The 27,982-nt window shown below is 40.4% G+C and overlaps 1 protein-coding gene across 7 annotated transcripts in view; it reads right to left on the reverse strand.

The window, feature by feature from the left end:
* Window positions 1-27,982, reverse strand: part of GEMIN8 (gem nuclear organelle associated protein 8) — a 41,507-nt gene that overhangs the window by 8,575 nt on the left and 4,950 nt on the right. For 5 of the 7 annotated variants that reach the window (XM_054196302.1, XM_054196292.1, XM_054196282.1 and 2 more), the window contains exons 4-5: window positions 25,340-25,766; window positions 6,953-7,199 (exon numbers count right to left, since the gene is read on the reverse strand). In XM_054196302.1, coding sequence (XP_054052277.1) covers window positions 6,953-7,199; window positions 25,340-25,766 — 674 coding nt within the window. Of the gene's footprint in view, window positions 1-6; window positions 1,868-6,952; window positions 7,200-25,339; window positions 25,767-27,982 lie in introns of those variants that run through there. The other 2 variants (XM_054196274.1, XM_054196264.1) reach the window with 2 other exon arrangements.

Below are 27,982 nucleotides of genomic sequence, written 5' to 3' on the forward strand. Positions count from 1 at the left end.
CTGAAATTAATTCATCATCTGACATTTATGAGATCACGGCCTGTTGCCATGGCACCCAGCCACGTCACACGTATCACGCACACATCATCATTGCTTTCAGAGCAAGAGCAAGAGCAAGCCTTGAAATGGGCAGTTCGGTTTGTGTGTTCTGAGTGCAACGGCCAGCAAAAAAAAAAGATAACATAACGAAGACCACAGGACTGGTATATAATGATAAAAACAGCCACTGTGAGTGCTGGCCAGCTGCAGGGCTTCTCGGAGGAGGTACCAAGGAAGGACTCTGTGTGTGCCCCTAGAACACCCAGGGTGGTGACACCAAAACAGGACCACAAACCATCCGTGGCACTGCTGGCACACAGCTCTGTGGCAGAGCAGTACAAATGGAAATGTCATCTTATGCTCAGGAAGACTCAATATAACAACTATGTTCTTGGCTGTAGCGCAGGATGATCTGGCATTACTGGAAATCCTTAATTCAACAACAGATAGACAGAAAACTGTGAGGAAGTCATGAATATTACTAACTTCCCCGATGTAATAATTATGTAATGCCTGTTATTTTTTTGCTTTTGGTTTACAGTCCATTTCGGATTTATATTCTGCAGCCATGCAAGGATTATTCTGCTTGGAGCAACTCATCAAACTTTTGTGTTTCGAGTGCATTGCAGCATAACTGGCTGAAGTTTTAGCTCAACCTCACCACTTTGCATGAAAGGAGGACAGTGGGATGGGAGCCTTCAGTTATTACTCAACCATTTCATGGAATATGCTACAGACCAGAAGTGTGGCCTTTGATGAATTATTTCTTAAGTAAAAACATACTTCAAGCGTTTACTTCTGTCACAACTGCAACTCCTTTCCTTCTGTCCAGGGGGAGGATATTACAAAACCCCAGGATACTCTGCATTTACGTTTTTGCAGCTCTCTGACAAAGGACAACTTAAACTTGTGGCAGTCTTGATATTTTATTATGCTTCACAAGCAAGAAGCATGCCATGCAGCCTTAACTAGCAGAAGTGGGGGTGACAGGAAATGGAATTTGCTTTTAAGTGGAGACTAATTAGTTTCTGAAATGTAGCAGACAATGTGGTTGCCGGAGGTAGCAAAAACTAGACATGATGACCCAGGAGATCTCTTCCTGTCCAGTGCAAAGGATGGGAATAAGACTTAGCTATGTGAGAATCAAAATTAATGAAATACAAGGCACAGACTTTTTCTTGCACGTCTAGACCAAAAGAGCTGACTGAATCTTGGGCCTCCAGCTCCTGCTACAGTTCATAACAGAGCAAAGGGCATGAACCTGAATAGTGCAGTATCTGCAAACCTGCATGCTCAAGACACTACCTTTTACACAGAAAGTAGCAATGAAAAAAAATCATTAGGAATCTTGGGATAAACCTTTCCGTAGGTTTGCCCAAAACAAGCATTAATTTCTGTGTTCAGCAAGGAAAATAAACACATGCTTTTCTAGATGTTTCGTAATAGAGAAAGCTGGCTAATATGCCTGATGAAAGAAACGCCAAGGGATTGTTTTTATACCAAAGCAGGAAAAATTCTTGAAGGCTCCATGTACTATGAAAATGTGCTCATACGTTCTCTTCTAATGGTGGCAACATTGCCTTACGAATGCTTACGCCTGTGGAGTTTGCTACCTCTAGGCCTGCTCGTCCAAGCACAAGCAAGTGCTTCCCTTAATCCTTTTCACAACAAACAAACTGGCTTACATTGAACAGCTTAGCTGTAGGGCTTTTCCAGCTCGACTCCTTCTGACTTACATCGAGGGAGCGACCACACAATCAAGAGCTGCTGGCAGACCTCGATGGAAGTAAACTTTGGCACAGTTGCGCCACAGGGGTGATTTCTGTACCTAGGAAAAAGTAGATGCATGGGATAGCCAAAAGCTGAACCTCAGGACTGATATTTCAATCCTTATCTTTAATATAAGCATATGGAAGGATTCTAAAAATCACTATAAACAGATCAACAGTCTAGTTAGCTTCCTATCTTCCTATGCCATCACCCAATGGCAGCTGTCTAGAGGACAGTATAAGAAAATTCCATGAATAAAGCAATATTTTGTTACCCCTTCCCAGCGTCCAGTAAGGTGCAGCTTAGGGACATCCCAAGACAGGGGTATAACTTAATTTTTAACAGCCACTGATAGACTTTTGCCTCACATGTTTATTGAACCCAGATTTTGGGGGTTTAAAACAAAGTCTAAAAATTAAGGAGGACCACTTTGAACTTCGTTTGGAAAAAATCCCAATCCTTTCCACTTTTGTCATCCCTTCCTCCAAAGGTATTTCTTTAGGACGGCTGTAAACAACAGTCACAGGGATAGCAGTTTTGTGTATTTTGGGTTTTCAAAAGCCTTTGTAGGCAAAAGATCTCAGTGTAGTTTAGCGAACCAGCAGTGGTATTGGCATCATTACGCTGAAAAGTATTTTCTTTTCAAAAAATACGTATGTTCTCACTTACTCTGTGTGCTTGCTTTCTTAGAAGAAAATGAGTCATGATTAAAGGGGAAAAAATCCTTCTGTGACTCTGTAATTAATGGAATCCATGCAGAGAGAATCTCGATTACACACTCAAGGCTCAAGACGAGCAAGTCTTTCTCCACTTTTGGTCAAGCAAGACTTCTGTGCTGCTCCTGCCCCGCAGAAATTAATAGTTGAGGCTGATGCATGTGCGCTCACCTACGTCAAAGAAAGGACTTGAGTCCAAGCAATTCTTCCACTACGATAGCCAGGTCTCCAAGAGAATACCTGGATAGCAATATCACAGTCTATCACCTACCCACCCAGAGCTCCACTGCACATGTCTCTGAGTACCAGCTCAGCAATTCCAGCTGTGTAAGAATATATGAAGGGATGTGAGGCTTGAACTTCAGTCTGGCTATAGCCACCCTTCAGGAGCAGCTGAGACTCCCTCACAGGCTGCTATTCTACCTAGGAGAAAGCCCGTAAGAATTTCTTTCCTTTGGACTATCCAGGCAGGATCACAGGAGACAACAGAGCAGGTTAGACAGGGTAGACGGTTGATGAATTAGCACACAAACATGAAAACAGAATTTTCTCACAGCATGAATGTATTATTTATCAAGTAGTATATTCCCCAGTAACTTATGCTTTTAAGAAACCAGAAGGAAAACAGGGTTCTGGATACTTCCTTTTGACAGACTGTATTTCACATTTTGGGCAATAATCTTGGCCCCACTGTAATTCTTTCAGCCAAAATATTCAGACCAGCATGCCAAAAAAATCATACTTAAAAATCCAAATTTAAGCAGCTGAATCAAAGTGTCTTACTTTTCTCAATTTCTATTCAAAGAGTTGGACTCCTGTTAATGCAACAAGAGATGAAGATGCCAATATTTGAAATGTATTTCATATAATGAATGAGTGAGAAGCTTTTGCAAAGAGAAAAAGACGTGAACGAACAAATCCATTTGGATTATATATGTGTTTATCCTTCACAAAGGCTGTTACGGATTTTAGGTTGCTTTTTATTAAAGCTTCTTCTAAGTACGAGATGCTTGCAGCTAGCCATTATACACGACTACCATCAAAAACAATGAATACTTACTAATAAGGTCAACTAAAAGAAAAGTTATGCTCATCAAAATTGTTTAATCTCTTCTCAGTTTGCCTATATACACAGGCATACTAAACTGTCATCTGCTTTATGGGGAAATAATTCTAAAAGGATGAGCGTTCTTGACAATGTCACCAATGCATAAGAGTAAGCAGTTTTTCTTTCAGCAGGAAACAGGGAGGTCATTGCTTCATATGTATGTTAAATTTGTACTGTACCAGTTCTGAAAGTTTTTAAAATTTCTTTTAAGAATGCTTTCAATAGAAAAGATCATTTTTCTCCAATCTTCAAACTGTCTTCAACCAATCACAAACTCTTCTTCTGAACATGAGGCTCATTTGCATATTTGCACATAGCAAATGAGGAAACCAGTTCCTGAAATTAAGACATGTTTGTATGACAACTTGTACTTGCAGCTTCAGGGTGTAATTCCTTCTACTGGAGCTCGGAAAAGCTCAGGAGAAACAGCACCACCAGGAAGTGAAGAATTCCCTTTGGGCAGAACTGTATACGCAGTTGCCGTAACTGAAAGCAAAGGTGCAACGTTCTGGACAAAGAATAATCAAGTCTGCAGCATCATAGTTGCATTCCAATCAAGAGGCTGGCATAACATTGTATTTGGTGGGGGGGGGAAGTCTACATGGTCCCATGATTGAGGATTGCAGCATAATACGTATGTGCAAGAAAGGTGAATGTTACAGATATTTTGACTGAAGAGCCATTTTTGAGTTGCGGTCGCATTGCTTCTGTGATTACATGTTTTTATGTGAGATATTTCTTAGAAAGTAAAATGAAAAGTAAAAGAAGTGTCAATCTCCAAGTTCCACTGAACTACCAGCAAAATGGGACATCTGGCCAATTACCAGCAACAGCCCAACCCCTGAAATTCAGGAGCAGTATAGAGATTATTTGGCAGCAACTCCTAAGTGTGCAGTAGTGTATTCCTCCCTTTCAGGCCTTAGTACACAGTTCCTGGGGAACATTTCACCCAGTTCTCTCTACTTCCAACCTCATGAAGCATATTAAACCCTCCTAGAAATAGTTAAAAGAACCAAAGGCAAGGAAATTTCTTTTATGTTTTATCTGAAGTAGGAAAGGAACTGAATGTTTGTCTTGTAGGAGTCTTTACAAATACTTTTGGAGATCAGAATTTCTACTTCTGCTAGAAGAACCAGTTGGATGCAGAAACAACCACAGCAAAAACTGGGAATTGGGTTGAAAAGTAAGAACAGCCCCGTCCTACCCTTTCTTTATTCTGTACTGAACTGCACAGGGGAGACACCACCACCACACTGGAACCATTTCAAATAGGAACAGAGGGACCTATGCACGTTAATCTGGGACAGGGTTTTCCCCCAGCAGGTGTGCCAGCCCTCCCATTCATTTCGTACCATACCCTGCGTGTGTGGTATTGACTGGCATTTATGTGAAAGTCCTGTCAACACTCTTCATGCTTCTCAATATGTTAAAAATGTCCTTGCTCTAAGTTCAACGTTCCTTAAATGATATAGTAGCTAAAAGAAGGCTTTAGCATCTGAGAACTGGAATGCTGAAGTATGGAAGTTTGTTTATAAAAAAATAAAAATAAATTACAAGGTGTTATAAAGAGAATTTATTTTGTTAACAAAAGGAAACCCAAACAAAACACTGAATTTCTGACAAAACCTGCCAAAAACAAGAGTGAAGACAAATGCAGGACTGCTCATAACCCTTTTCTCTCTCCTGTCTCACACAAATTTTTCAGATTAATCACACCAGTAATAAGTCTTGGAGACTGGGGCCTTTTACTTTCAGTTTTCAATTTAACTCCATCTCGTCACACCTAAAGTGAAGGAGATGGAGCTGAAATTAAAATGCTGCTTTGAAAAAAACATAGTTACTACTAGCAAAAGCAAAGATGTTCCAAACTGCACCGCAGACTTGCTTTGGTGCAGCTGGCTGCTGCAGAGGGCATAGCAACAAAGCTATTGTATTACAAACTGCGCATGCTACAGAGGTACATTAGACACAATAGACATGAACTGAAGTTAGAATTTTATTTGTGACCTTCCTCTGTTGCTAAAAAAGCACATGAATGTTTGTCACAAAATGGCATAGGGTTCCTTTGCCCTGGCATGGAAATGCTGCTTAATCCAAACTATAGCCCTTCAGCACACAATGATACGTAGCACAAAGTCCTTGGAAGTGTTCAGGGTACCATTTTCTAAGGAGTCACCAGTATTAAGAGGCCAATTCTGCCTGTCTTACGCAGACCACTTGTGTGCCTCACGCTACCTGCTCAGCTGTTAGTGGGGCAAGAACAACTGACCAATAGTAAAGAGTGATGGAAGTGGAGCCAAACAGCCCCTGCAGATGGATGAGTACACACAGAGGCACATCTAACTTGCCCGTGTTTAAGCTTTGTGCATGTAATACGCAAGTGGGCATTGGAAAGCTGCACCTAAAATAAACACAGGCCTCAGGGCTATATGGCTTCCACACATCCATATACGGCATACAGACACACCCTTTGTCTGTCAGACTAATAACGTCTTTTTTAAAGCTTCAAACCAATTAAATGCTTTTTATTAGAATAGCAAAAATCACTGTAGGCATTGGCCCCAAGACTGCTTTGTCCTCTTAAGTTTCTCTTCTGCTAAACTGATCTATAACAGACAGGGCCACATCAGGTTTCTTCCCCACTCCCCTCACCCCCTTCATTAAAGGATTTTTCTATGTAATTTTGCTTTAGAGTCGAACTCCTGCCAAAGAAGTATCAGTCTGGAAGAAAAACTTCCTGCTTTATTACAAACATTTGAAATAGAATTCAAATGGCTGGGCTACAGTAATTTGATATGTTGTATCTTGGCCAGTGGGCTCCCAGTTCTCAAAAAAAATAATCAAAGATTAGCAGACATAACACTTCGAGCTGTGCTGTGTTAAACAGGATCCAAATGCTACTATGTTAAATAAGACTGAAAAATGGGACTACTCAATTTCCTAAATGGGAAGGGCAGACGGTTCGTATAGTCTTTTTCTTTTTGACATTACTTTGTCTTCCCAGTTCACTGAGTACAGACATTGTTATGTTTCTTGCAAGCATGGCTCAAGGCAGGACGGTATAAAATGAGTGAAAAAGGTTTGATATTTCTGTCCCTCCTCCTACTACTTGACAACAGTATGTAGGTAGACTGGACGGTGACCATTGCTGACAGTGTAAAAGGAACACAGGGCAAAGAAACATGCTGCCCTTGCTGGCCTCAGCCCCAAAGCCCAACCAAAGCCAACATTTGCAGTTTGTTCTTTCAGCAGCACAATCTGACTGAGGCACCTGTCCCTACAGCTCAGTGCCAGGTCAGAGCGCAGTACAGGTACTCACAGCTTAAGGGGAATAATGGGCCAGTATTTGGGCTGCTTTTTGTCACAGTTTCTATCAAAGATAAGCTGCATGGCAGCCTCCATTGCCTGGATTTTGGAAGCTTCAGCACCATACAGTTTCTTCATTTCTGCCATGCGCCTCTCCCCAGGTCTTTCTGCAGGCGGCTCCACAGAACGCCCCCTCCTTTTGTGAAGGTCTTGATCAGCCTCCACGTACTGGTGCTCAGCTTCCAGTTGCTGCTGTCTCCCTAGACAAATAAACCACAAGAGATGTAAATTACAGAGCCATCAACCAATCATGTTTTATTTTAACTTTTTAAATATTACATATTCAAATTTGCACTGGGTCTAGCCAGCCGCCATCCACATATTCTAGGTACAGCCAGCTTCTGCAACTTACAAAACAAATCACATATTATTTATCCTGCTGTGCTCATTATGCATAATGACAAATTCCTACTGAACAGCGCAATAAAGCCAGGCTGGAAGAAGTGGGGACAAGGGAAGACAACCCTGGAATTGAATCCTAAAACTGTAGAAAACGTCTGTATTTGTAAAAACAAGCAAAAATCAGCATTACTTCATTTCTCCCCAACATACACATGCTCTGAAAAGGAAAAAAAAAAACAAAACCACAAAACCAACGAAAAACCCAACTCCCCCCTCCACCACCATCCCCTCACCAAAACCAAACACCAAGGAGGAGAGTTGTTTCCAAAGTAATGACTTAGCGGCTGCGATAAGGAAACAATGCGCTGGACAATGCAACTTTAGATGAACCGTAGCCAAGAGAAAATGTAATCAGTTACTACTCTATGAAAATGAACACATGGGTCATGTAAGCGTCTGTTGGCCATGAAGTGCATCCAATGAAACACAGCTGTAAGCATTGCGTTTAGATAAACTAGACAACCCCATCCATTTCTCAAGACTTACAAAGTTCAAAACTGACAGTCTTACTGCTATTGCTTTGAAGACAAACCAAAACAGTACCCAACATAAATCCCTGCACCACATCTTTTAAACAGGATTTAAAACAGTTCAGAGGGGTGAAACATTTGGACCAATTTGTCATCAAAAATCCTCTTTGGTAAGCCTAATTGGGAAGCAAGAACTTGATTTTGCATGCCCAAACGTACTTCCGCTTCCTGGGTGCCCCTCTGATGGATAATAATGCTCTATGCAGTTAAAACAGTAAAGTGCTATACAGGACTCCCCTCTTATGGGGATATTTCTAGAGGACGAAGAAATCGTCTGGCAGTTGTTGAGCTCCTTCACCTACCAATAACAAATGACAGTTCTCAAAACCACATCACAGAAACAGTTCACTACTAATAAGGGCATTTTTTATTTTTGTTTTAAAGCATCAAAAGGGACAGAGTGTCCACAGGTCAGGATGCATTAGTCACATACAGGACATGCTTCCCAGTGTTTGGTGCAATGTACCTCTTCCCTCCTTCCCCTAAAACAGAGATTTAGCTTCCACAAAACACATGACATCTGCAAACCCTAACCCCAAATTAAGTATCCTGACATATCTGTGTAAAACATCTGCAGCTTATTTTTACACTGGAAAGTAACTGTACAGAGCAGCCAACTGACTGTCTGTCAGCCTTACTAAATGAATTATCCCCTGTACCTCATTCACAGAAAACAGATATTTTAAACACTATAATCAGAAACTTCAATTCTGGTGTCTGTTTGCCAGAGACACAGAAGGTTTTTGTTCTGTCATTTCAAACACCATCCACAGTTTTGTGTTGATAGTTGAAGGGTGGGAGTGCTTGATGGGCTATTAGCAATCTATTCCAGAGAGCCATTTCACTTTCTGTAATTTTGCTTTAAGGGCACACCCCTGAAGTGGGCTGCACTGCCAGAATTCATGAGGAAACATATATTAGAGTCCATATGTGTTTTTGGAAGAGTCAGATTTATTTGGTGTGAGGCCATTTTAACCAGAAGGTCTGAATTAAAAGAACTAACACTGCCTAGTGGGCCCAGCAGTATGACAGGCTATAGCACCCAGGCTGCGACTGCACTTGCATCCCATGGAAACAAACTTCTTGGGATACCAGACTGCCCAGAACTAGGTAACATGCTTTTAAGCATGAACTTGATGCAAATTACACTGAATAGTGTTAGTCAGCAAACAAAAATCTATGCTGGAAAAACAACATCTCCCACTGGAGGTTACACAGCAAAATTCTGGCAAGGCAATTAATCAAATATGTATTTGTTGACTACCTTGGGCCACAAAGACAATTCCTGGTACTTCTGTATTGCCCATGGAAATTTTTTATTCATTACTTCTGTAGCTGCATGCTAAAGACAGCTGCTTCCCTGCTTGCTTGCTGTAGAATGCTCTCTGGTCGCTCATTGCACACAATAACACTTAAGAAAAATTAATTTCTCTGGAGATAGATAATGAATTCTTCTGTTTGGAAATTAAGTAGGTCTCTAGCAGAAGCTTTTTGATGGATGAGTAGATTACAGTTTAGTGTGCATCAATCTCCATTTTGTAGCACAGAGTAGTTCATAAACCTGCAGATCCTAATGTTAGCAATCAAAGTAATAATAACAATTTAAATTCCATTCTCAAAATTACCTAACGAACGTCTGGAATACATATTTTACTTTACACTAATCAGATATATTGCCCTTAACTTTCCAACCTGACTGGTACTATTGCATAGCTACTGGTTAAAAGATTCCCACAGCAAATCACAGAGTCTCAGACACATAAATCAGTTCTACAGAGTCCAGCAGAGGCTGGGGGCAGAAATCTGTTACAGGGACCCACAGCTTTTTGTACCAAAGGTTGAATTTGAGCACAGAACATGGCAGCTGTGCTGGTAATACCACTGTAGCTGCGTAGAATATGTTGCAGTTTCAAATCAGTTATTTGTGGAGAGATACTACCATGACAAACTCTGTCAGTGATGGCACTATTTGCTGTCATGGAAAATCAAGGAAAGAGAACCCATGGAAATACATGGGTAGGTAAACTACTGAAAAGCAGTGTTTCCAGCTAAACATAGAGATAAGAAATAGATGACAGCAGAAAGTTTTGTCCTGTTGAGATGCACGCTAAACTTTCTTTTGTGAGGCTGGGATAGTACTACTTACTGTTCTTATTTCCAGCAGTCTGAGTTCTTTCCATTACCTCAAAATTTGCTTTAAAAAGATAGAGAGCAGTGCAACTTGAGCTAAATGTGCAACTACGTCTTCATCAAAAAGATGACAACAAGCATCTGACAATGGAAAAAACAAAAAAAGAAAAAATTATAAACTTTCTATAGCCCTAAACCTGCAGGGTCAGAGAAATCCTCATAAGTAAGCACCCAATATTCAGCCATAAATTAGGCAGCAAGGTTTATAAAAACACTAATTCTCAGCCTGCAGTAATGAAGTTCCTCAGCTCATTCTCAAATCAGAGTTTCACACTCTGAATTCGCAAGTCATTGTGCTGCCAACTTATAAATATAAAACAAATAATTTTTACACAATTCTAAGTAGTTCCTCCTTCCACTTCACACAGACTAAAATAAATGTGCTTTCTTTTACAGCACTCAGCTTCAACTACTGGCAAGCTTCCCCCAGTCATGGAACAGTATTTTGCAAATATTCACAAGGTGGGCAGGCAGCTGCAGTAGTGGTTAGCTCCTGCACAAAGGAAAAGCATTGCTGACATTTTCCTAATTGGTCAGTTCCATTTTTTCCCAAAGATGCTCTTCCTCCCTTGAAGCTCTTTTCGGAATTAGCTTATTCCTACCAAGTCCAGTTCTGCTGGGAAGTCATCATTACCTGGCCAAAAACAGTTGAGACACCTTTTTCCAAACACAGAAAATAGCCTTTTTTCTTCATCTTTTAGGAATACTGAGATCTCTGCCTAACTCATACCGCATCCTGAGACATCATCAGTGATTCCAGCCCTTTTGAAAGAAAGTTTTGGGTTGCTGTTCCCCGCCCCCTTTTCCATTTCCCCCACCTTTTATGGATGACTTTTCAGCTAGTATACCCCAGATTAAAAGAAAAGTGAACAAATACAACTACCCGCACCCTCAGGGACTGCCAAAAGCAGGACAAACAGTAACTAGTACCTTAGCTATTCACTGCATTTGGGGCTTCATATGCACACAAACGCCCTCTTACATACTTTCAGCAAAACTATGACCTAAGCCCTTCAAGATGTAAGCTATTTTCCCCATAGGCCCTTAAAAACTCAGATGTCTTGTTTCTTTTACTTTATAAAAAGGAGAACGTCATATACTTTCCGTAGGTTTGATCTACTTTTCTCTTCTTTCTCTGTAATATCCTTTCAGAAGCTTAAGTAGTAATAAAAAAAAAAAAAAAGTTCCTCTCTGGAATTCATCCTTTTTCTTATTAAAAGGAAAAAAAAAACAAAACAAGGAAAAAAACAACCTCAAAACCAAAACCCAAATAAATTCCCTTATTTGGAGAGAAGCCTCCATGGAGAGACTTTTCAACATTAAAAGAAGATAAAAGTAAGGAGGGTAATTGTGTTGGATTTTTAACGAAAGATTCAAACCCAGCATTATGTGGTTTCTTGTCCCATTTTTAGCTCTTAATATTTATACATCCAACCCTTATCTCATTGTAGCCAGTGATCATATGTTTCATATGCAGCGAACATATGACGATGTTTCTTATACATAGTTCTCCACCGTTCTCTAGGTGCACAGGCTCTGCAGTCTGCCATGTTCCTGGGCTCTGCCCCACATAATGGTAGATACAGCAAGAGACCAAGGGCTTGCTCCCCATAAGTTTCAAGTGGCCTTTACGAACTTTCAGTTTCTTGCTTAGTTTGCACATTATTCTTCAAGGAAATATTACGCTTTCCCTAGCCTTGATCTGTTTTATCTTTTCCATGATTTCTGACTGACCTATACCCCTGTTCACATATTTGCCTGCTGATTTCAAATGATGAATGATTTTCTGTTACTGCTGCATGTGCACTTTCTGAGATTTCTCATCTTGTCTTAAATGCTACCTGAGCTAAACTTGAGCAGCCCACACTAACAGAGTTAAAAACACTACCCATTTCTACTGATTAAAAACTCCTAGTTCTCTCTTTGAATGCCACTTCCCACAAACCTATCTGCTGTGTTAAATATTCTGCCCACACAGGCTTCTCAATGCAAAATGCCAGCTTCTTCATCTCCCTAGAAAAGCTAAGTACCTTTGCCATAAACTTATGTATGAATTTTTCTGAAGTGATAGCATCAGACCATTTTATTGGTTTCATGCACCATACTTGCATGAAACAGGCATACAATGGGGAAAACCAAAATCTTTGCCCAAAGGAATTCCAACAAAGTAAGGATTTAAATCTGAGGATTTGTAAACAGGATATTCAAGGAGTTTAATTTCTACAGAGCTCTGTATTTCCAGAGAGCTGACATCTCAAGCATTACTCTTTGTCAAGTGCAAAGCTTTGCAGGACAAGAGTTTCCATCAGTGGGATCCTGTGAGACACAAACAATTGTGATTTACCCCTACATCTGTGAAGATAAAGTATTCTGGGTTGCCGAAAACAGCACAGAACTGTTTGCTGGTGGGTTACTTTGGAACACTAAGCAACGTACAGAAATTGTGGAAACGTACTGTAAGAAGAGAGCGATGATTTTGTAGCAAAACGAACAGCTTCAGTCTAGCTGCAAGTTGGTTTAGGGAAAACAGACTTTTATTTAAATTTCTACTTAACTTCAAAACCTTGTGCTTGCAAAAACTGCAACAAAAGGATTACAGATGACACAATGTAACTTCTCCCCTCCCATTTTTAACTGCAGAAGTTTGATCTTCAAAGAAGTGGAGACAGCTAGGCCATATCTTACCACAGCAGCAGTCTAACCTATGCAAAAAACCCAAATGCAGTAGCTGGCTTGAAAACACTAATTTGGAGTAAAAGTGTCTTTTTTGGGGGTAATTGCCTGCAACGATAAGCTCTCAGTCACTAAACTCACAAATACAGTTAAAGAGACCACAAATGCTGAAGGTTTTAAAACCCCAAGTATGTCCACTGACAAGTTTTCCATCTGCTAGTTGAGGAGGGAATGAGTTAAAAGAAATTGGGTATTTCACCACATATATCTACAAGCAATGCAATATTCTCAAGAAAAGAGAAAATGTTCTGTTACAAGCTTTGAAGTAAGAGCAGATGTGATTCCTTGGCAGGCTTGTGGCCGTCTGAAACCATGGTTCCACGGACATTTTTCCTTCCTCAGCTACAAAACCAGCTTATGCAGTTTCTGCTCCGCTCCTTCTCCCTGAGCCGCGTGATCCAGCTCCCAGGCCCCTCAAGGATGCTGTTACAGTTGTCTTAGGGGCCACACAATGAATCCTACCAAAAAAACCCCCAAACAACACCAACAAATTATATTTAATCCTGGTGGTCTTGGCACCACACAGGCTGAACTAAAGGGAGCAATGGAGCAGGAGTAACTGGCTAGGAAGAAAAATTGCTTAACCTGGCTTTGGTACTGAGAAGTGCTCATTGAAGCACAGCCTGACTGAAAACCTACTGCTAAAAGCAAGCAAGGAAATAGTCTAAGGCAAGAGAGTATGCTCCCCAAGAAAGACACAGTTGCAACAGGCTGCCTATGCAGACAGCAAAGAGATTTTGCTAATCTGAAGTACTCAGTTTGATACATTCTCTTCCACTTAACACAGATTTTCTACACATTTTAAAGAGGACATCTCTGTAGAAACAGGGCAAAATTACTTACCAAGACAGCAAGTGGAGAGAAACTATCTTTGAAATCAAAATTAATAGAAAGCCAGGAAGTAAAGTTAGAACCAAGATGTTCCACTTCCATGTTTCCTACTGCATGCCATGTATCACTTTCAAGTTAATTAACCACATGCCTCCCTGTAATGAATCTGTAAAATGACTCTAATACTTTCCTACCTGACAGAGAGTTTTAAAGAATTAATTATCTCACATTATTTCGACATCTGTGAGTTAAGTGACTGGCACAAAGCTACACAGTTAACCAGAGAATAAAGAAGCCGATTTCTGTTTTAGAAACAGGATTAAAAACCAAGAAGGTTGTCTTCTGGTCTCCAAAACAAACTGCCAAAGATCCTAGATGGAAACAATACAAACCTTCATGTCCCTGTTTACACTAGCAGTAGGCTAGGCTGGTTACTGCCCAGCTAAACAACAAATCACCTTTCTTTTATTTTCTTCTATTACCTGCCACAATGAAACCCTCAAGAAGGGATATTCTTATCCCCAACCAGAAAATGAACCAAAACAATCAAACCACATAAACACAAAGCAGCCAGCTAGACCAGCAGAACCTCAAGTGAAAGCCTGCTCTAGAAATGTGAATGTTCTACATGTAATTCATAATCAGGTATACGTGCATCTAGGATGGAAAACACACGGGTGAGTCCAGCGTAACCCGGGGTCTGTATCTCACCAGAGACACCAAGGTGGCCACACTGTACGCTTGTGCCATCTGACAGAATTAAACAGCCAGGAAGCTGCTGACTGCTGCTTAGAAATTAGTACAGGATCAGGCACTGGCAGCTGCCTCTAGTAAGGATCAAGTCTACAGCAATAAGATTAAATACAGACCAGCTGACTCTGTGCTCCCATCCCCCAAAACAACTCCAATCTGTCACTGATGGCAACAATGCTGACGCCAGACAAAGACACCAGTGCTAGCATAAACAGAAGGATTACTTAAATCTATATATAACTGTATCTATATATACACATACATATATGGCACAGTCGCAGGAAACTGAGCAAGGAAACATTCAAATTTAAAAGTGCTTCTTTAAAAGCAAACCAGCACATTGAAGAAACATGAGTTTCACAGTCCTTTTTCACATATGCCCTGAATAGAAATTAAGCACATGCACTTGGAAGAAAGTGTTCCATGATGTATGGAGCGCTAGACAGCTAAATAATACTGAAAAGTTTGGTGCTTTCAGGAAAAAATAAAATAAAATAAAATAAAGTAGCCTGTACCAGCCTTCTAAATCAAACTTGCACATTCGAACTTTACGTTGAAATTCCTTTCTTGACTACAGCCACAGACTACACTGCTGAATTGAACTTTGTTTTATTGTATGACATGAGAAACCAACTCAGTAATACATGCAGGGAAATCTGCAACTTTATAAAAAATATTTGAAAAAAATTTTTGAGAGCAATCTGCAATCATATAATTGATTTTCTGAAAAGAAGCATACTCAAGCTGACCTTTCAAGTTAGCTGGCAGGCCCATAGGTTAGTATTACTGCAGACATGCGGAATTGAGTAACAATCTCTGATCCAGATAAAATTAATTTCAGCAAGTAAATATGCATTTTTTCCCATGCTGTTAGTAACTAGCCTGCTTGCCTGACCAATCACTTTGAAAGAGCCATCTGGAAAGAGGGTCAAAGTAAAGAAATCAGCAAAATGTATCAAAACTTGTGAAAGAAAGAGCTGAGAGGTAGCTTTGGAAACTTAGTTTACTTTTGACCTTCTGAGCTTTTACCTCCTTTTATCTCCTTTTACCATACTAGTAAATTAAATGAAACATACTTAAATACACGAAGATAATTGCTATGCCTAGTATTAAAAACACAACAAAAAAATACTGGGAAAATATGCTAGAGAAAACCTGCAGATGCACGTCCTATCGTACCTTCCGCAAAAGGGAAATGTTTGACGCTGGAAATAATTCCACCGTTGGTTGCTGGAGTATAAATCTAAGCACTGTCTCCTTTCAAAAAGGCAGCTGGCATCCTGCCCTTCAGCAGGTTAAGTTGTACTTCTTAGCAAGTGGGAGCTCCACATCTCCCACTCTGACACTTCAATGGGACAATTCACACGTGAAGGAAGCATTTAAGTGACTTGATGAAGACAACACTTTACACGAGGAGGGCCATCAGACTAAAAGCCCATCTAGCCTGGTAACTAATGCCAAGGGAAGAATGAAAAAGCAGGGAATGCAAATAACTACACATCACCAGCTTTACCTACTGAGAAATACAGAGATCAGAGAAAGGCAGATACTTCTTCCTGCACTCCTCCAAAGCCAGTCAGATGCTCTGCCATCTACCACCTCCTCCACCAACGCGTCAACACATGATGCAGTCTCCATAGTCTGGACTCTTATACAATTTCTCAGCCTCCTTCCCACCATACCAGTGTCCAAAAATCCCAAAGCAATGACAACTGATGAATTTTAAAGTGAGTCCTCCAACCCTTCTGCTCAGCATCCACATCAGGAATTGCAGACCTAGAAATAATGGTGCTCTGCAAGGGCTTGTGCACAGTGAGAGAACAGCATTGGCTTGTTAGTATTTGAACAACCCCATTAAAATTGAGGCCTAGCATGCTCTTTGGAGACCTGCATTCCTTGGCAAAGTTTCTCCAATTTCTGCGAATACAGAGCTGTCTTTTAGAGCAAGAACCACCACTTCAGCAACTACAAGTGAGATTAAACCCAGGTGATTCTTATCCAGCTAAATGGGAACAATAACAATCAATAGTATAACACCCACGTTATTTATTTCAGTACAAACCTAATTTCAGTACAAATATCCATTTAAGATTTATTCTTCATTTTACATAGCCTCTATGATTTCAGCGTACTGCATTGTTCTGATAACTTAGACATACATCCTTGAAAACATCAGGGGGAAACTCTGATATCCAGATAAACAGGTCTGGGTACTTTGGATGCCAGTAACAATTGTAACACTGATGAACAGCTGGATCAACCTTTACTGAGTACTTCGCATGCCTGCAGCACAACAGTTTCTCAGTGTGTTGTCGTATCATCCTTCTCTATTTTCCTGAGAGACAGGGAAGTGCTATCACCCCTGTATTACATGTCCAAATAAAAAGAAAATAGACAAGAATTCCTAGAGCAGGAGGTGCTTTAGATTCCTTGGAATGGGCTTCACGGCAGATCATCAGGAGGTGGCACAAGTGCTCAACCTAGCCACTGGAAAAGATAAGAGTAACAATGTTCCCTTGCACCTTGGGGTTTAAGATGCGTCATCCTTTGGGTATAAATGACTATCTCCCTTCTTCCTGGAAGGCATGGTTGGAAGAGAAAGATTATTTTGGATATCTGTTTCTAAATTCCACCTGTGTTAAAAGTTTTTGTGGATCTAGTCCCAAATGGCATGCTCAAGGTCATGATGGAAGTCTGTAAAGGCCACCCAAGTCTGAGACGGGATGCCTAACAGCCTCTCTGTCTGTCTCTCACTTGATTTTCAGCATGCTAGGAAATGAGTTTTGAAAAGACCTGAGCAGATGGAACTCCCTGTTTCTGCCTCCACAGCACCCATGCTTCCCTAATGACGACGGACATGGATGCTTCTGATAAAACTGACGCACAGTGAGAGATGTTGAAAAGCAAATGGTGCCTCTGAAGTCTTGGCATTAACAACACCCCATTAAAATTAGCAGGGGTAAATTACGTGTCTCCAAGCAAAACTGTACAAGAGGTTTGCTTTATAACAGAGACTTAAAATGTGTAACACTTGAGATATTTTGCTGCCATGCTCTGTTGTAGATTCTGAGCAGGTTTTGCAGATAAAGAGCATAAAAAGCACACATCGTTACATCCTTTTCCACCTTGGTCCTTGACGATGCTTTTCACCCTGGAATTCTAAACATTCTTGCTACAGCAACAGTTCCACTATGTAGATACAAAAAACATTGTGTTAGAAAATGCTTAACTCATAGCCGACACTGCCACAGTCCACTTACGAGGTTGAGAGTATCACGCTACAGGCGGATGAATTCAGAATTACCAGTACAGAACTGAGTCAGAGCTCTACCCTAAGTAAAATCATGCAGAGATCCAGAAATGTTGCAATGTGGCACCTAGATGGAAGCAGTAATCATGGAATTTTAGGGGAAATGGAAAAGCGCATAAGCCGTGAAGACAGACTGCCCGAGACGAGTGATTAGCACAGAGCAGCTTTTATGCCACTTTTCCCTGGAGCTGTGTCTGTCAGCATGGTCTCACCTGCTCTTTTCCACAGCAGCTGCAGCTGCTTTCACAGGCTCCCCTGCAGGGACAAAGAATGAAGACTAGAGGAGCCACTCAGAGCAGCTGCAGATGCTAATGGCATAAGCAAGCAGGCAGACCTGCCTTCAAAAAATTACCAGCACCAGTTCTGAGTGTAAGTAGTGTCTGTGTCTTCCCACACCAAACTGTTCCCATATGAAGCAATCTTCTAAAACAACCTTCTGAAACCTATTTTTGCTCTAACAAGACCGGGGAAGAATTCCTTGTTCCACATGTGGCCTCTCAGCCCTGCTGTCTGCCTGGCAGTTCTTTGCCAAAGCTTTGCAGAGCCCAGGTATGTCACACCAATGTCCTCGAGCCTTGGGAACCACATGGACACAAAACACGCACTGACACTCTGCTTGTCTGACCTAAAACTGAATTACTGCATGTATTTTCTCTGTAAAGAGAAAGTCCCAATAGCTAATCCATCAAAGCTACTAAAGTGACCACGTATATGACAACAAGCTACTGACCTGTTTCCACAGGATCCTTCTGAGACCAGCAACTATCAAGAAACAGCTATCAAAAGCAGATCTAGCACATGGATGTTGAGGGACAAGGCAGCTGAGAGGAGCAATGATCTGTCCCTGTCCTGCACATCTTATTCTCATATCCTGAAGAGAAGTCCAGTCAGAAGGAATTTTACCACAGCACTGATTTACTAAGGGCAGCAACAATGCAAGATTCCCAGACTTCTCTTACTGACTCATGAATAACTTAGGGATAATAGCTCTCTGGGAGAGAGGGTAGTTCATATCCTGTATTTGTCCAGTAAAGATGATGTTGAGAGGATGCCTTTTGGTCACAGGGATGACATCTAACTTAACTGTTAAGCAAAAGGTCTGGAATGAACAGTTATTCTCAGATCACATTGTTCATTATTCTACGACCTGAGGCTTTTGCTTACTTCCTGCTGAGTTACTCAAAATCCCTTATAAATATGAACAAATTGAGCCTCTCAACAAGCCGTCTGAGGTATGTACTATCTCTACTATAACAGGAACACATTAGAGACACAAATAAAGGGTGACAATTGTAAACACAGGTTTCCAAAGTTTAATACATATTTTCATATTAACGCAGCTACTGAGGCATTCTTCATTTTCACCAAATGTAAGAGGAAACAGAGGTGTTTGACATCTTGGCACACTGAACCACATGAGCTTCTTTACCCACTCTCCTAGCTATAAACCTGCTGTAACTCAAATCATAGAAGCACAGAATGGTTCAGGTTGGAAGGGACCTTAAAGATCATTTAGTTCCAACCCCCCCTGCCCTGGGCAGGGACACCTCCCACCAGACGAGGTTGCTCAAAGCCCCATCCAGCCTGGCCTTGAACACTTCCATGGAAGGGGCATCCACAACTTTTCAGGGCAATCTGTTCCAGTGCCCCACCACCCCCACAGTAAAGGATTTCTTCCTAATATCTAATCTAAATCTCCCCCCTTTCAGTTTAAAACCATTACCCTTCGTCCTATCGCTCAACTCCCTGATAGTCCTCCCCCATCTTTCCTGTAGGCCCTCTTTAGGTACTGGAAGGCTGCTATAAGGTCTCCCCGGAGCCTTCTCTTCTCCAGGCTGAACAATCCCAAATCTCTCAGCCTGGCCTCATTCCACAGCATGCTTAGGAAGAACTGAGCCCAGTACAGCCACTGGCAAACACGGCAGTGGAATTCCAGGCTGCATGTATGGGAACACGGTCCACAGCATCCTCAGATGCCACTTCGGAGCTGAAACCTGGGTCATCCCTTAGCAGCAAAATAACAGGCCTGGCCTCGCACTTGCATCCTTTCAGGGGTCGCCAACACTGACAAAGTTTCAGCCTGAGGCACATAACAAATAAGAAAGATTTCACATATAATTTCCATTAACATTCACACAACTCTACTGAGCATGCAGCAGAGGATATCCATCTCTGACTGTATCTGGTCCAGTGACACAAAAAGTGCCGTTTCCCTAGCAGCACCTCAAGCTTTCTAGTGTATTTCTTCCATTAATTCCTGTAGCAGCAGGTATACCTGGACAACATAATGTCCATTTGTGGCAAAATGTGTTGGATTGATAGGAAAGACATAGGTCCACACAGCAAAGCTAAACATTCTTCTAAGCTCAAATTCTGTCTCTAGAAGGAGATCCAAGGATATCTTCTTGACTACCACCTATTTTACGAATGGATGTGTTCCCAAATTGATACTCTTAATACAAAGATAACCTTGTCTCTTATGAAACAGATATAAAACTGTGCCCAACTGTTGCTCTCCTAATGCAATTCAGAACCTCTATTTTTGCAAGTACAGATTAGTTTTTGATATTAAAGTAATGAAAATTGTGTCACTTTTCCTTGTTTCTCTAGCAAGGAGGCATTTTCTCAGCTGTTGGCTTCCAGTACCAAGTAACACATTGGACACAGCGTGTGCACTTGAGAAGATTCTGCTGCTACACAGTAAAAGGTTCAATCATCAAGAGCAGAGATGTGGTACAAAAGGAAAGCCTTTCACATTTCTCCTTCAATTCACAAAAGAACATGCTTCAAAAGCATCTCCCAAGCATCCACACATATTGCAGACAGCACTCTTATTTCACAGGCATTTCTCAGAAGCTTCAGCAATTCAATTTCTAAAGATAGCAGTAAAAGTTCATGTGCCAACAAGGCTGACAAAGCCAAAGAAGTTGTGCAGACATTTGTAAGGTCACCACCCACACCAATTTGACAGGTTAAGGTAGGGAAGAAGAAATGAAAAAGATGCTGGTGTCCATGAGTAAGAATTTGAACTACAGTGTGATGGAGAAAAGGACAGGTGAAGAACAGGGAGAAGCATTTACCAAAAACTGAAGGAAAGACAGAAAAGATGGGGTCAAAAAACCTGCATCAAAGTCTATTTTCCAGTGAAGTACATAGGCCTTAAAACCAAAAGCTCCATGGATCTCGTACTATTCAAAACATGGAAAATTCCATTAATCTCTCTTCACAGAAGAGGCAGTGGCAACCATCATCTTTCAGAGAAAAAGAAACCTGAGGGGAAAAACCCTACAAATTGCAGATTTGAAACAAACATCTTCATTCACCATTTCCTTTCAATATTTTTAAAGGTTTTCCGTCTGGCATGAAAATTTTAAGTTGAGACAACATTATTTTGGGAAAAGCTCGAGGGTATGTGTGGGCAATACAAACAGAGACCGGAAAAAACTAGTCATAGCATTAACAATTGACAGACTATTATCCTTCAGTAATGAACTGACATGATGGTACTTTTCCTTTGCTTTTCTTTGTTTTTAAATAAAGGACACGGTCTCATTGCCTGTTGACTACTACAGAACGGTCTCAATGTTCTTGCAATGCTGTATTCACTCAGTTACGGTAGTCATTTTCTCTTATATGTAAAAAGGGAACAAAGAAAAACTGCATCAGGATACATGTTTCAAAGCCTAAATTGAAAACTGTAATAAATATGCGCAATTAGCCTAGTTGCAAAACTGTTAGGCTTGTGAATCTCCCTTTCTTGGTTTTTGTCCTTTTAATTCTTGAAAATACAAAGGGGCAACTTACTGCATTCTGTCCTTTACATCTAGGATGCTTGGAGAATTCAGTACACTACCTAGGTCTGACAGGTATGGTAACCCAGAAAAATAACTTCATGCTTTCCACCAGCCAGAGGGAAGACTTTTAAATGCAACTAAAAACACCTCCAAGAAGCACAGTATATTAGGATCACCAGTTACATGAAGAACCAGAACAACAGACTAGCCTGACAAGAAAACTCCCCAGAAAACAGATTCACTAGATAATTATGATTTCCTATGAAGAAACAACTGAAGAGGGAAGAAATTAAAACTGTCTGTAAGGGATTTTAATCAAATGCATCATATATCTAGAATATGAGATAAGTTTGTAGCACATTAATATGTCTGAGTTCATACAGCCTCAGCAAAACTCTGCTCACAATTACTTCAGGGCATTCCAGGAACACATAACTCGACTGCAATGCCTGACATGAATATAAAAACTAGTAAGAATTGACACTAATTCAAAGACGAAAAAAGAGATTGTTTTAAAAGATGTTGTTTCTGAACAACTGTATCACTGCTGAAGTATTAAAACATGCAGCAGGCTCAGAGTTTGCCGATTTCAAAGGCTTTACTGTGCAAGTCATCCAATCGTTGCAAATGCCCACTGTGAAAACAAAACAAAACAAAAAATCACTACAGAACTTAGGAATCTGCTTCTTCTTCAAGTTTGTGTCAGTGAGTGAAAACTGAAATAAATTTGAAGTTTTCTTCTTTGCTGAGTCTGACATGATGGCTTTCTTATCTTTGAAACCTTTCTCTTTGCAATTAGCGTTAATATTTGTATTTCACCATCCAGACATAAATGCCTTTCCCACCTACATCTCAGGCCTATTTAAGTCTCCCACAGTTAAATTTAGCAAGATCCTATCCCCTAATGTCCGTGATCATGTTTACCTCCAGCAGACTCTATCTAGATCAGGCATTAGAAGTGAAGAGTCTGACATCAGCTAGGTTTCATTTTAGTCCATTTGATTATCCTTCTACATGTTGATGAGACACGGATCATGTGTGGGAACCAGCTATATCGTACTTGGTAAATCAGGACTCTCATTATGCATGCCCACAATAGCTGCATTGATGCTGTGTAGTATTTCCTAATTTTGCAGACTGACGGAAGTCATCCTTCACAAAGACAAATCAGACCTCCACCCTCTCTACTATTATCCCCTTCTTTATGTGCCAGATTCCCGTTTCTATTTGTCCCACTGCTCTTCTTTTCGCATGTGTCTCACAGTTCAGTAAGTTGCAATAAACATATATCAAACTCTTGCATAGCATTAATTTTAAAGAAGAGCAAGCCAGGTGTCTTCTCCCAAGTGCATATCAAGGTGCAGGGGTCAAAGGCTGTGAACTCCACCTGGAGCCCCTTATTTATCCAGAGACAGAAAATATGAGACACAGCCTTCCCCTTAACGTTCCCTAACAGCTGGCTTATAATTCAACTGATCATCAAGGTCACTATTGGTATTCTGCTTTCACATACCCAAACATTCTCATTCAATTTAGAGAAAATTTAAAACTCCTAACTCAACATTACAAATGTCTCTTCCAGAGATGGGCGCCTAAATTTCAGGCATTACTGAGCTTAATAGTGGCCAAGTTCCTCTACAAATCTGTTCCTACGGTGAGGAGGGCAGGCCAGGACATACACTTTGGGATTAAAAGGAAAAGGCATCAGAGAGGAAATACTTAAGTAACTGTGGGTTTCCTTTGTGGATGCATTATCTCCATCTTCTTGAGCATCAATACAGAATGACAATCATTCTTCAGCATAGTATGAAAGATATAACATGATAGCGTCATTATGGATCGCAGCTTAATGAAGCCCTAAATTTCATTTGGTTCAGAAATAGCATCCAGGAAAATTAAAAACACTACCTTATAGAGTACAGTGGTACTGCCTTCAACATGATCTCCATACCAGCTCATTTCCACACCATCAGGGAAACGATTTCCCCCTCCTCCTGCTGCTTACATTTCCTCTTTTGAGAAACTTCAACAGACTTAAAAATGTATTCTATTTTCCTTTTCCCCCCACTACGCAAGAAAAAAATATTTCTGAACAAGATCATACCATATTTTTAATTACTCATAAAATTAGCATTTAGATAGCACCATTCACACAAGAGTTCTGTGGCACTTTGAAATTTCAATTAAAGCAAGTACTTATTTACTTTTTCATGCTTTGAGGAATCACAGATGATTATTATTATCCTCACTTTATCAGGGACACCACTGAGGAAACAAGCATGCAGCAAATAAAGACAAGACTCTGCTTAAATTTGCATCAAGATCTGGAATAGTGCTGCTGAAGTGAAAGGGGTTACACTTACCCAGAATTAGGCTAGTACATGGCACACAGCAGAGACCTAATTATTCCAAAAGGTTCCGAGCACCGCTGTGGTGGAAGGAACGAAAGTAAAATCTGTATTCTGAGTCACAAACTTCTCCCCGATTCACCAGCTCATCATAAAGAATCAAATCATATTTTTAGCAAAAGCAGCCAGTGAGGGGTCAGGAAGAGATTAAATAGCTATACCAAGGTCATATAGGAAATTTGTGACAGAGAACTTTAATCACTCGTACACCTTTAAACACCGCTAACCATAAAGACAAAATAAATCCAAACAAAATGTACTGCATTTCTAGAAGTCGCGGAGCATCTTAAAGCATCCTATACCTCATTAAAGGAACATTTCGACAGAGCACCAAGCTGATTCTGCAAAAGCATGATGAGAAAGGGATGCACGTCAGGCACTACCACTGAGCTCCGTAACTCACCTTCCTCTGCTAACTAGAGCAACTGTGTGTGCATCATACTGATGGGAAGTGTGAAGTTAAACTTAGGCGTTTCAGCTCACCGGATACCCTCTGATTTTTATCTCCCCCTCCTAATCATTGCCTTTATTATGCATATTTACAACATTTCCCTCTTTCAAAGAAAGCGGAGAAAGCTCTATTAAACATTCATTCTGGGTACTTCCTATTGGAGTCTTGTTGGAAAAGTTATTTTCATCATGCTGCTTTCTTAAAACAGGAATAAATTTGCCTGCAACATTTGTACATGCAGTAAAGTGCCACTAAAGTACAACATAATCTTATATTTCTTTTAAGGATTTCACAGAAACAAAGATGACCAACACCTCTGAAGATCAAGAACTGAGAAAAATCTTAAGCCTTTGCCTTATACTCCCTGCTTAAGGACTTGGGTCCAAATCAAGACGCAAAAGAAAGAGAAACTTCTGGTATGGTACAGAATGAAGAGTACCCTAGGGATGCAGGGGGAGAAGAAAACAGTCATGGAATTTTACTGTTGAATTATCCAAAGAATAACAAACAAAATGGCTGCTCCATGTTATAAAATACATTGAGGCTTACTCTAGGGTTTAGTGATGTAGTAAAGCATTTCCTCTGGGTTCCCCTCTCAGACGTATAGCACGTTATCTAGATTTAACCATAAAAATTCTGGAGTTTTTTCTTCATCACTGAAGATGAATATTGTCTTCTGGACAAGTGTGTTATTCTCCTCTTTGCAGTCAAAGAGTAAAGCAACACTCTCTCTCTTAACGAAAAGCCTTCAAACATGTTCTGACACTTACTTCTAACGAACGATACTTAAATGCACCCCACTAGTTTTGCTGTTTGGCTTGCTCACTTGCAGTACCTATTTCTGTGAATTGTTACAAAACCTGTAAATGTTGAAGCCATCCATCGCTCAATGTTATGGCCACCAAATACCAGAAAACACAGAACAAGCATGTACTTACGCAGTTCTTCCCGGTGCCTCTCTGTCTGTGCAAAAAACTGACGAAGCTCCTCTGTGATCTCCATGTTACTCAAGTCATATTCTATCTCACCTTCAGACTCAGAGTCCTCCTCCATTTCAGAGTCCCCATCAGCATCCTCCCTCCCTTGGTGGGTATCTGTGTACTGCTGAGCTCCCCCATGGTACTGAGCTCTGCCATGTGGACTATAGCTGGAAGAATAGTTGTGGGTATGTGGGAGATCATTCCCATCCCAATCGGAGTAGCGGCCACGTGGCGAGGCTGCAGAAGGATGCCATGGCAGGTGATAAAAGGACTCCATGGCTTTCCTGTAGGCTTTCTGGTGTCTACGCATCCAGCGCATGGCTAAGTCATAGTGTTTCCAGTATCTTGCGTACACTTTCTGAGAATACCATGGCTCTGTGTCTTCCTGTGGACAAAAAAAGGAGAGGGAAAGAACATCAGGGAAAAAAAAATGTAAAAGGAGGAAAAAAAACAGTATTTGAGGGGAGAAACACTGTAAACATAAGCACAAAGTCTGCTTTTTAATCATTAGTTATCCTTTTCCTATTATAAACCATATGAATCTGAAAGAGAAGAAGAGGTATTAACACAGTGCAAGTGCATTACACTTCATTACTCTGACAAGAGTTTTTGCATGAACAGAACTACCAATGAAGAATTAGTAATAGAGAAGTCGCAGTGTTCAGAAGGAATTTTCAAAGTGTTTGTGCTACTACAGCGGGAGTCAGTTCTTTTTAGGGGATATGCGGTGTGGATATGTTCCACATTTCCATAGCCACTCATGCGAGCTGCAAGAACTGAAACACTCCAAGGTGTATGTATTACAACCTACACCTGATTTCCAAATCCGCAGACAGAAAACACAAGAGATTAAAATTCCTCCATATTAAACAAAGGCATTCATTTTATCCAGTAACATATTTCCTCCATCTGCCTGCCAAAATAAGTTTCTCAGAAAAGGTCAAATGGCAACTCAGCCAAGTTCATATATCCATCATGGCCTCAATCAAAAACAAGGCTGTATTTAGCCAAGTGCAAGCTGCCAGTAAATCTCCCTTTTGTAGTCATCAGCAATCAACATATGAAAAGGGGTAATAAAGTACCACTGATAAAGTACATGGAAAAATAGTTCTATAGAATGAAACATACTGTAACACACCTTCTCCTGTCTTCCAGCTAATCTTAGTTTTCCTGAAAAAACAGTTTCCTGCTGTTCAGATTTCACCAGCAACTACAAAGCCCTACAGTCCCTCTAGCCTTAAGCCCCCTTCCTACAGGCCATTTAATTTCTATCCTCATCCTATTCTCAAAAAGATGGGATAATAGAGGATCTTAAGAGAAGGCCATAGAGTAAACTAGAGCCTAGAATAAGTAAGATAAATAGCAAATTTTTTTTTTTCTTTCCCCCACCTCTTAATTTCCATACAAAATATTTTATTTGGGCCAAAACAGAATGCCAGTACTTTAAATTGGAAGAATTTTAATTAAGCCATGTTTTGGCAAACACTCAAAACTATGACGAGATTAGCTGAGATTTTCAGATGAATGTGACATTTACAGTCCTTTATTAGTTTTTGGTGTTGTTTTTTTTTTTTTCCCCCGAAAAGGGCATACAAGACAAAAATCTTTCTTTAAGCATGCTTTCTTGATCTGCGCTGGCACCATTCCATAGCCTTACAGGAATGATCCTCTGGCAAAAAAAAACCCCAAAACAAAACAGAAAAAAACAAACCTAAGAAATACTTTCCATTTTATGATAACAATATCAAGTGAAGTTAATTTCATTTACTTACATTTGTTTTCACTTTCTGGTTCTCATGCAATAATGCAAATGCTAGAGAGTTTGGAATAACAATTGTAACTCTCATGTTTCCCTTCTTTCTGCAAAATTGAGCCCATTATCCCGTAAGAGAACCATAAATGCTATCTCTTTTTAAGGTCACTGGTAAGTGCTCTCAGAAACAAAACACCTCTGGCTAGTAGAGTCCATAAAGAAAACACACTACGACAAACACGCATTCCTTACGAATTTCTGATCAAAAATTGCGCCCTATTTGTGAAGGGCTGTGGAGCTCAGCTACATGATTTAAAAGTCCAGATAAATTATCTTTCCTGAAAAGTAAAAATTCATGGAGGTGAAACTTCATTCTGAGTCTCCTCTTGGTCTAACACTGTGTTGCTACAAGACCATGCATTTCAGAAGATTTATTCCTAAAATGAGTGGGTGCAAGAAAAGCATCTGCCTTCCATATGGAATTTCTTCATTCTTAATCATCCAGCCACCTAAAAGCTACAATGACAATGTTTTATTTACCGTTCTTGCTTTGCTTAAGAATGTCACACTGACTCCTCATCCTTCAGCAGTTAGATGAGAATGTCCTGCTGTCAAATCCGATACATTCACAGGTTACTTTTAGAACATTTTGTCTGTTTTTTCAACTACTTAAAAACCTAGTTTTGAAACACCATGAAGCTTGACAAAAGCAGGTATCTCCTACATTCTATGTATTTCCAAAGAAGACAACATATTCTTTTAAAGCACAAAAATTATCTCCAGTTCTTCTAAAATGTTTCTAAAAAGGGCCTTGATGACTTTACTGAAAGCTCTGGAATCCAGCTGGC

This window comes from Rissa tridactyla, chromosome 1 (genome assembly GCF_028500815.1).
Source record: "Rissa tridactyla isolate bRisTri1 chromosome 1, bRisTri1.patW.cur.20221130, whole genome shotgun sequence".
NCBI classification, from domain to species: Eukaryota; Metazoa; Chordata; class Aves; order Charadriiformes; family Laridae; genus Rissa; species Rissa tridactyla.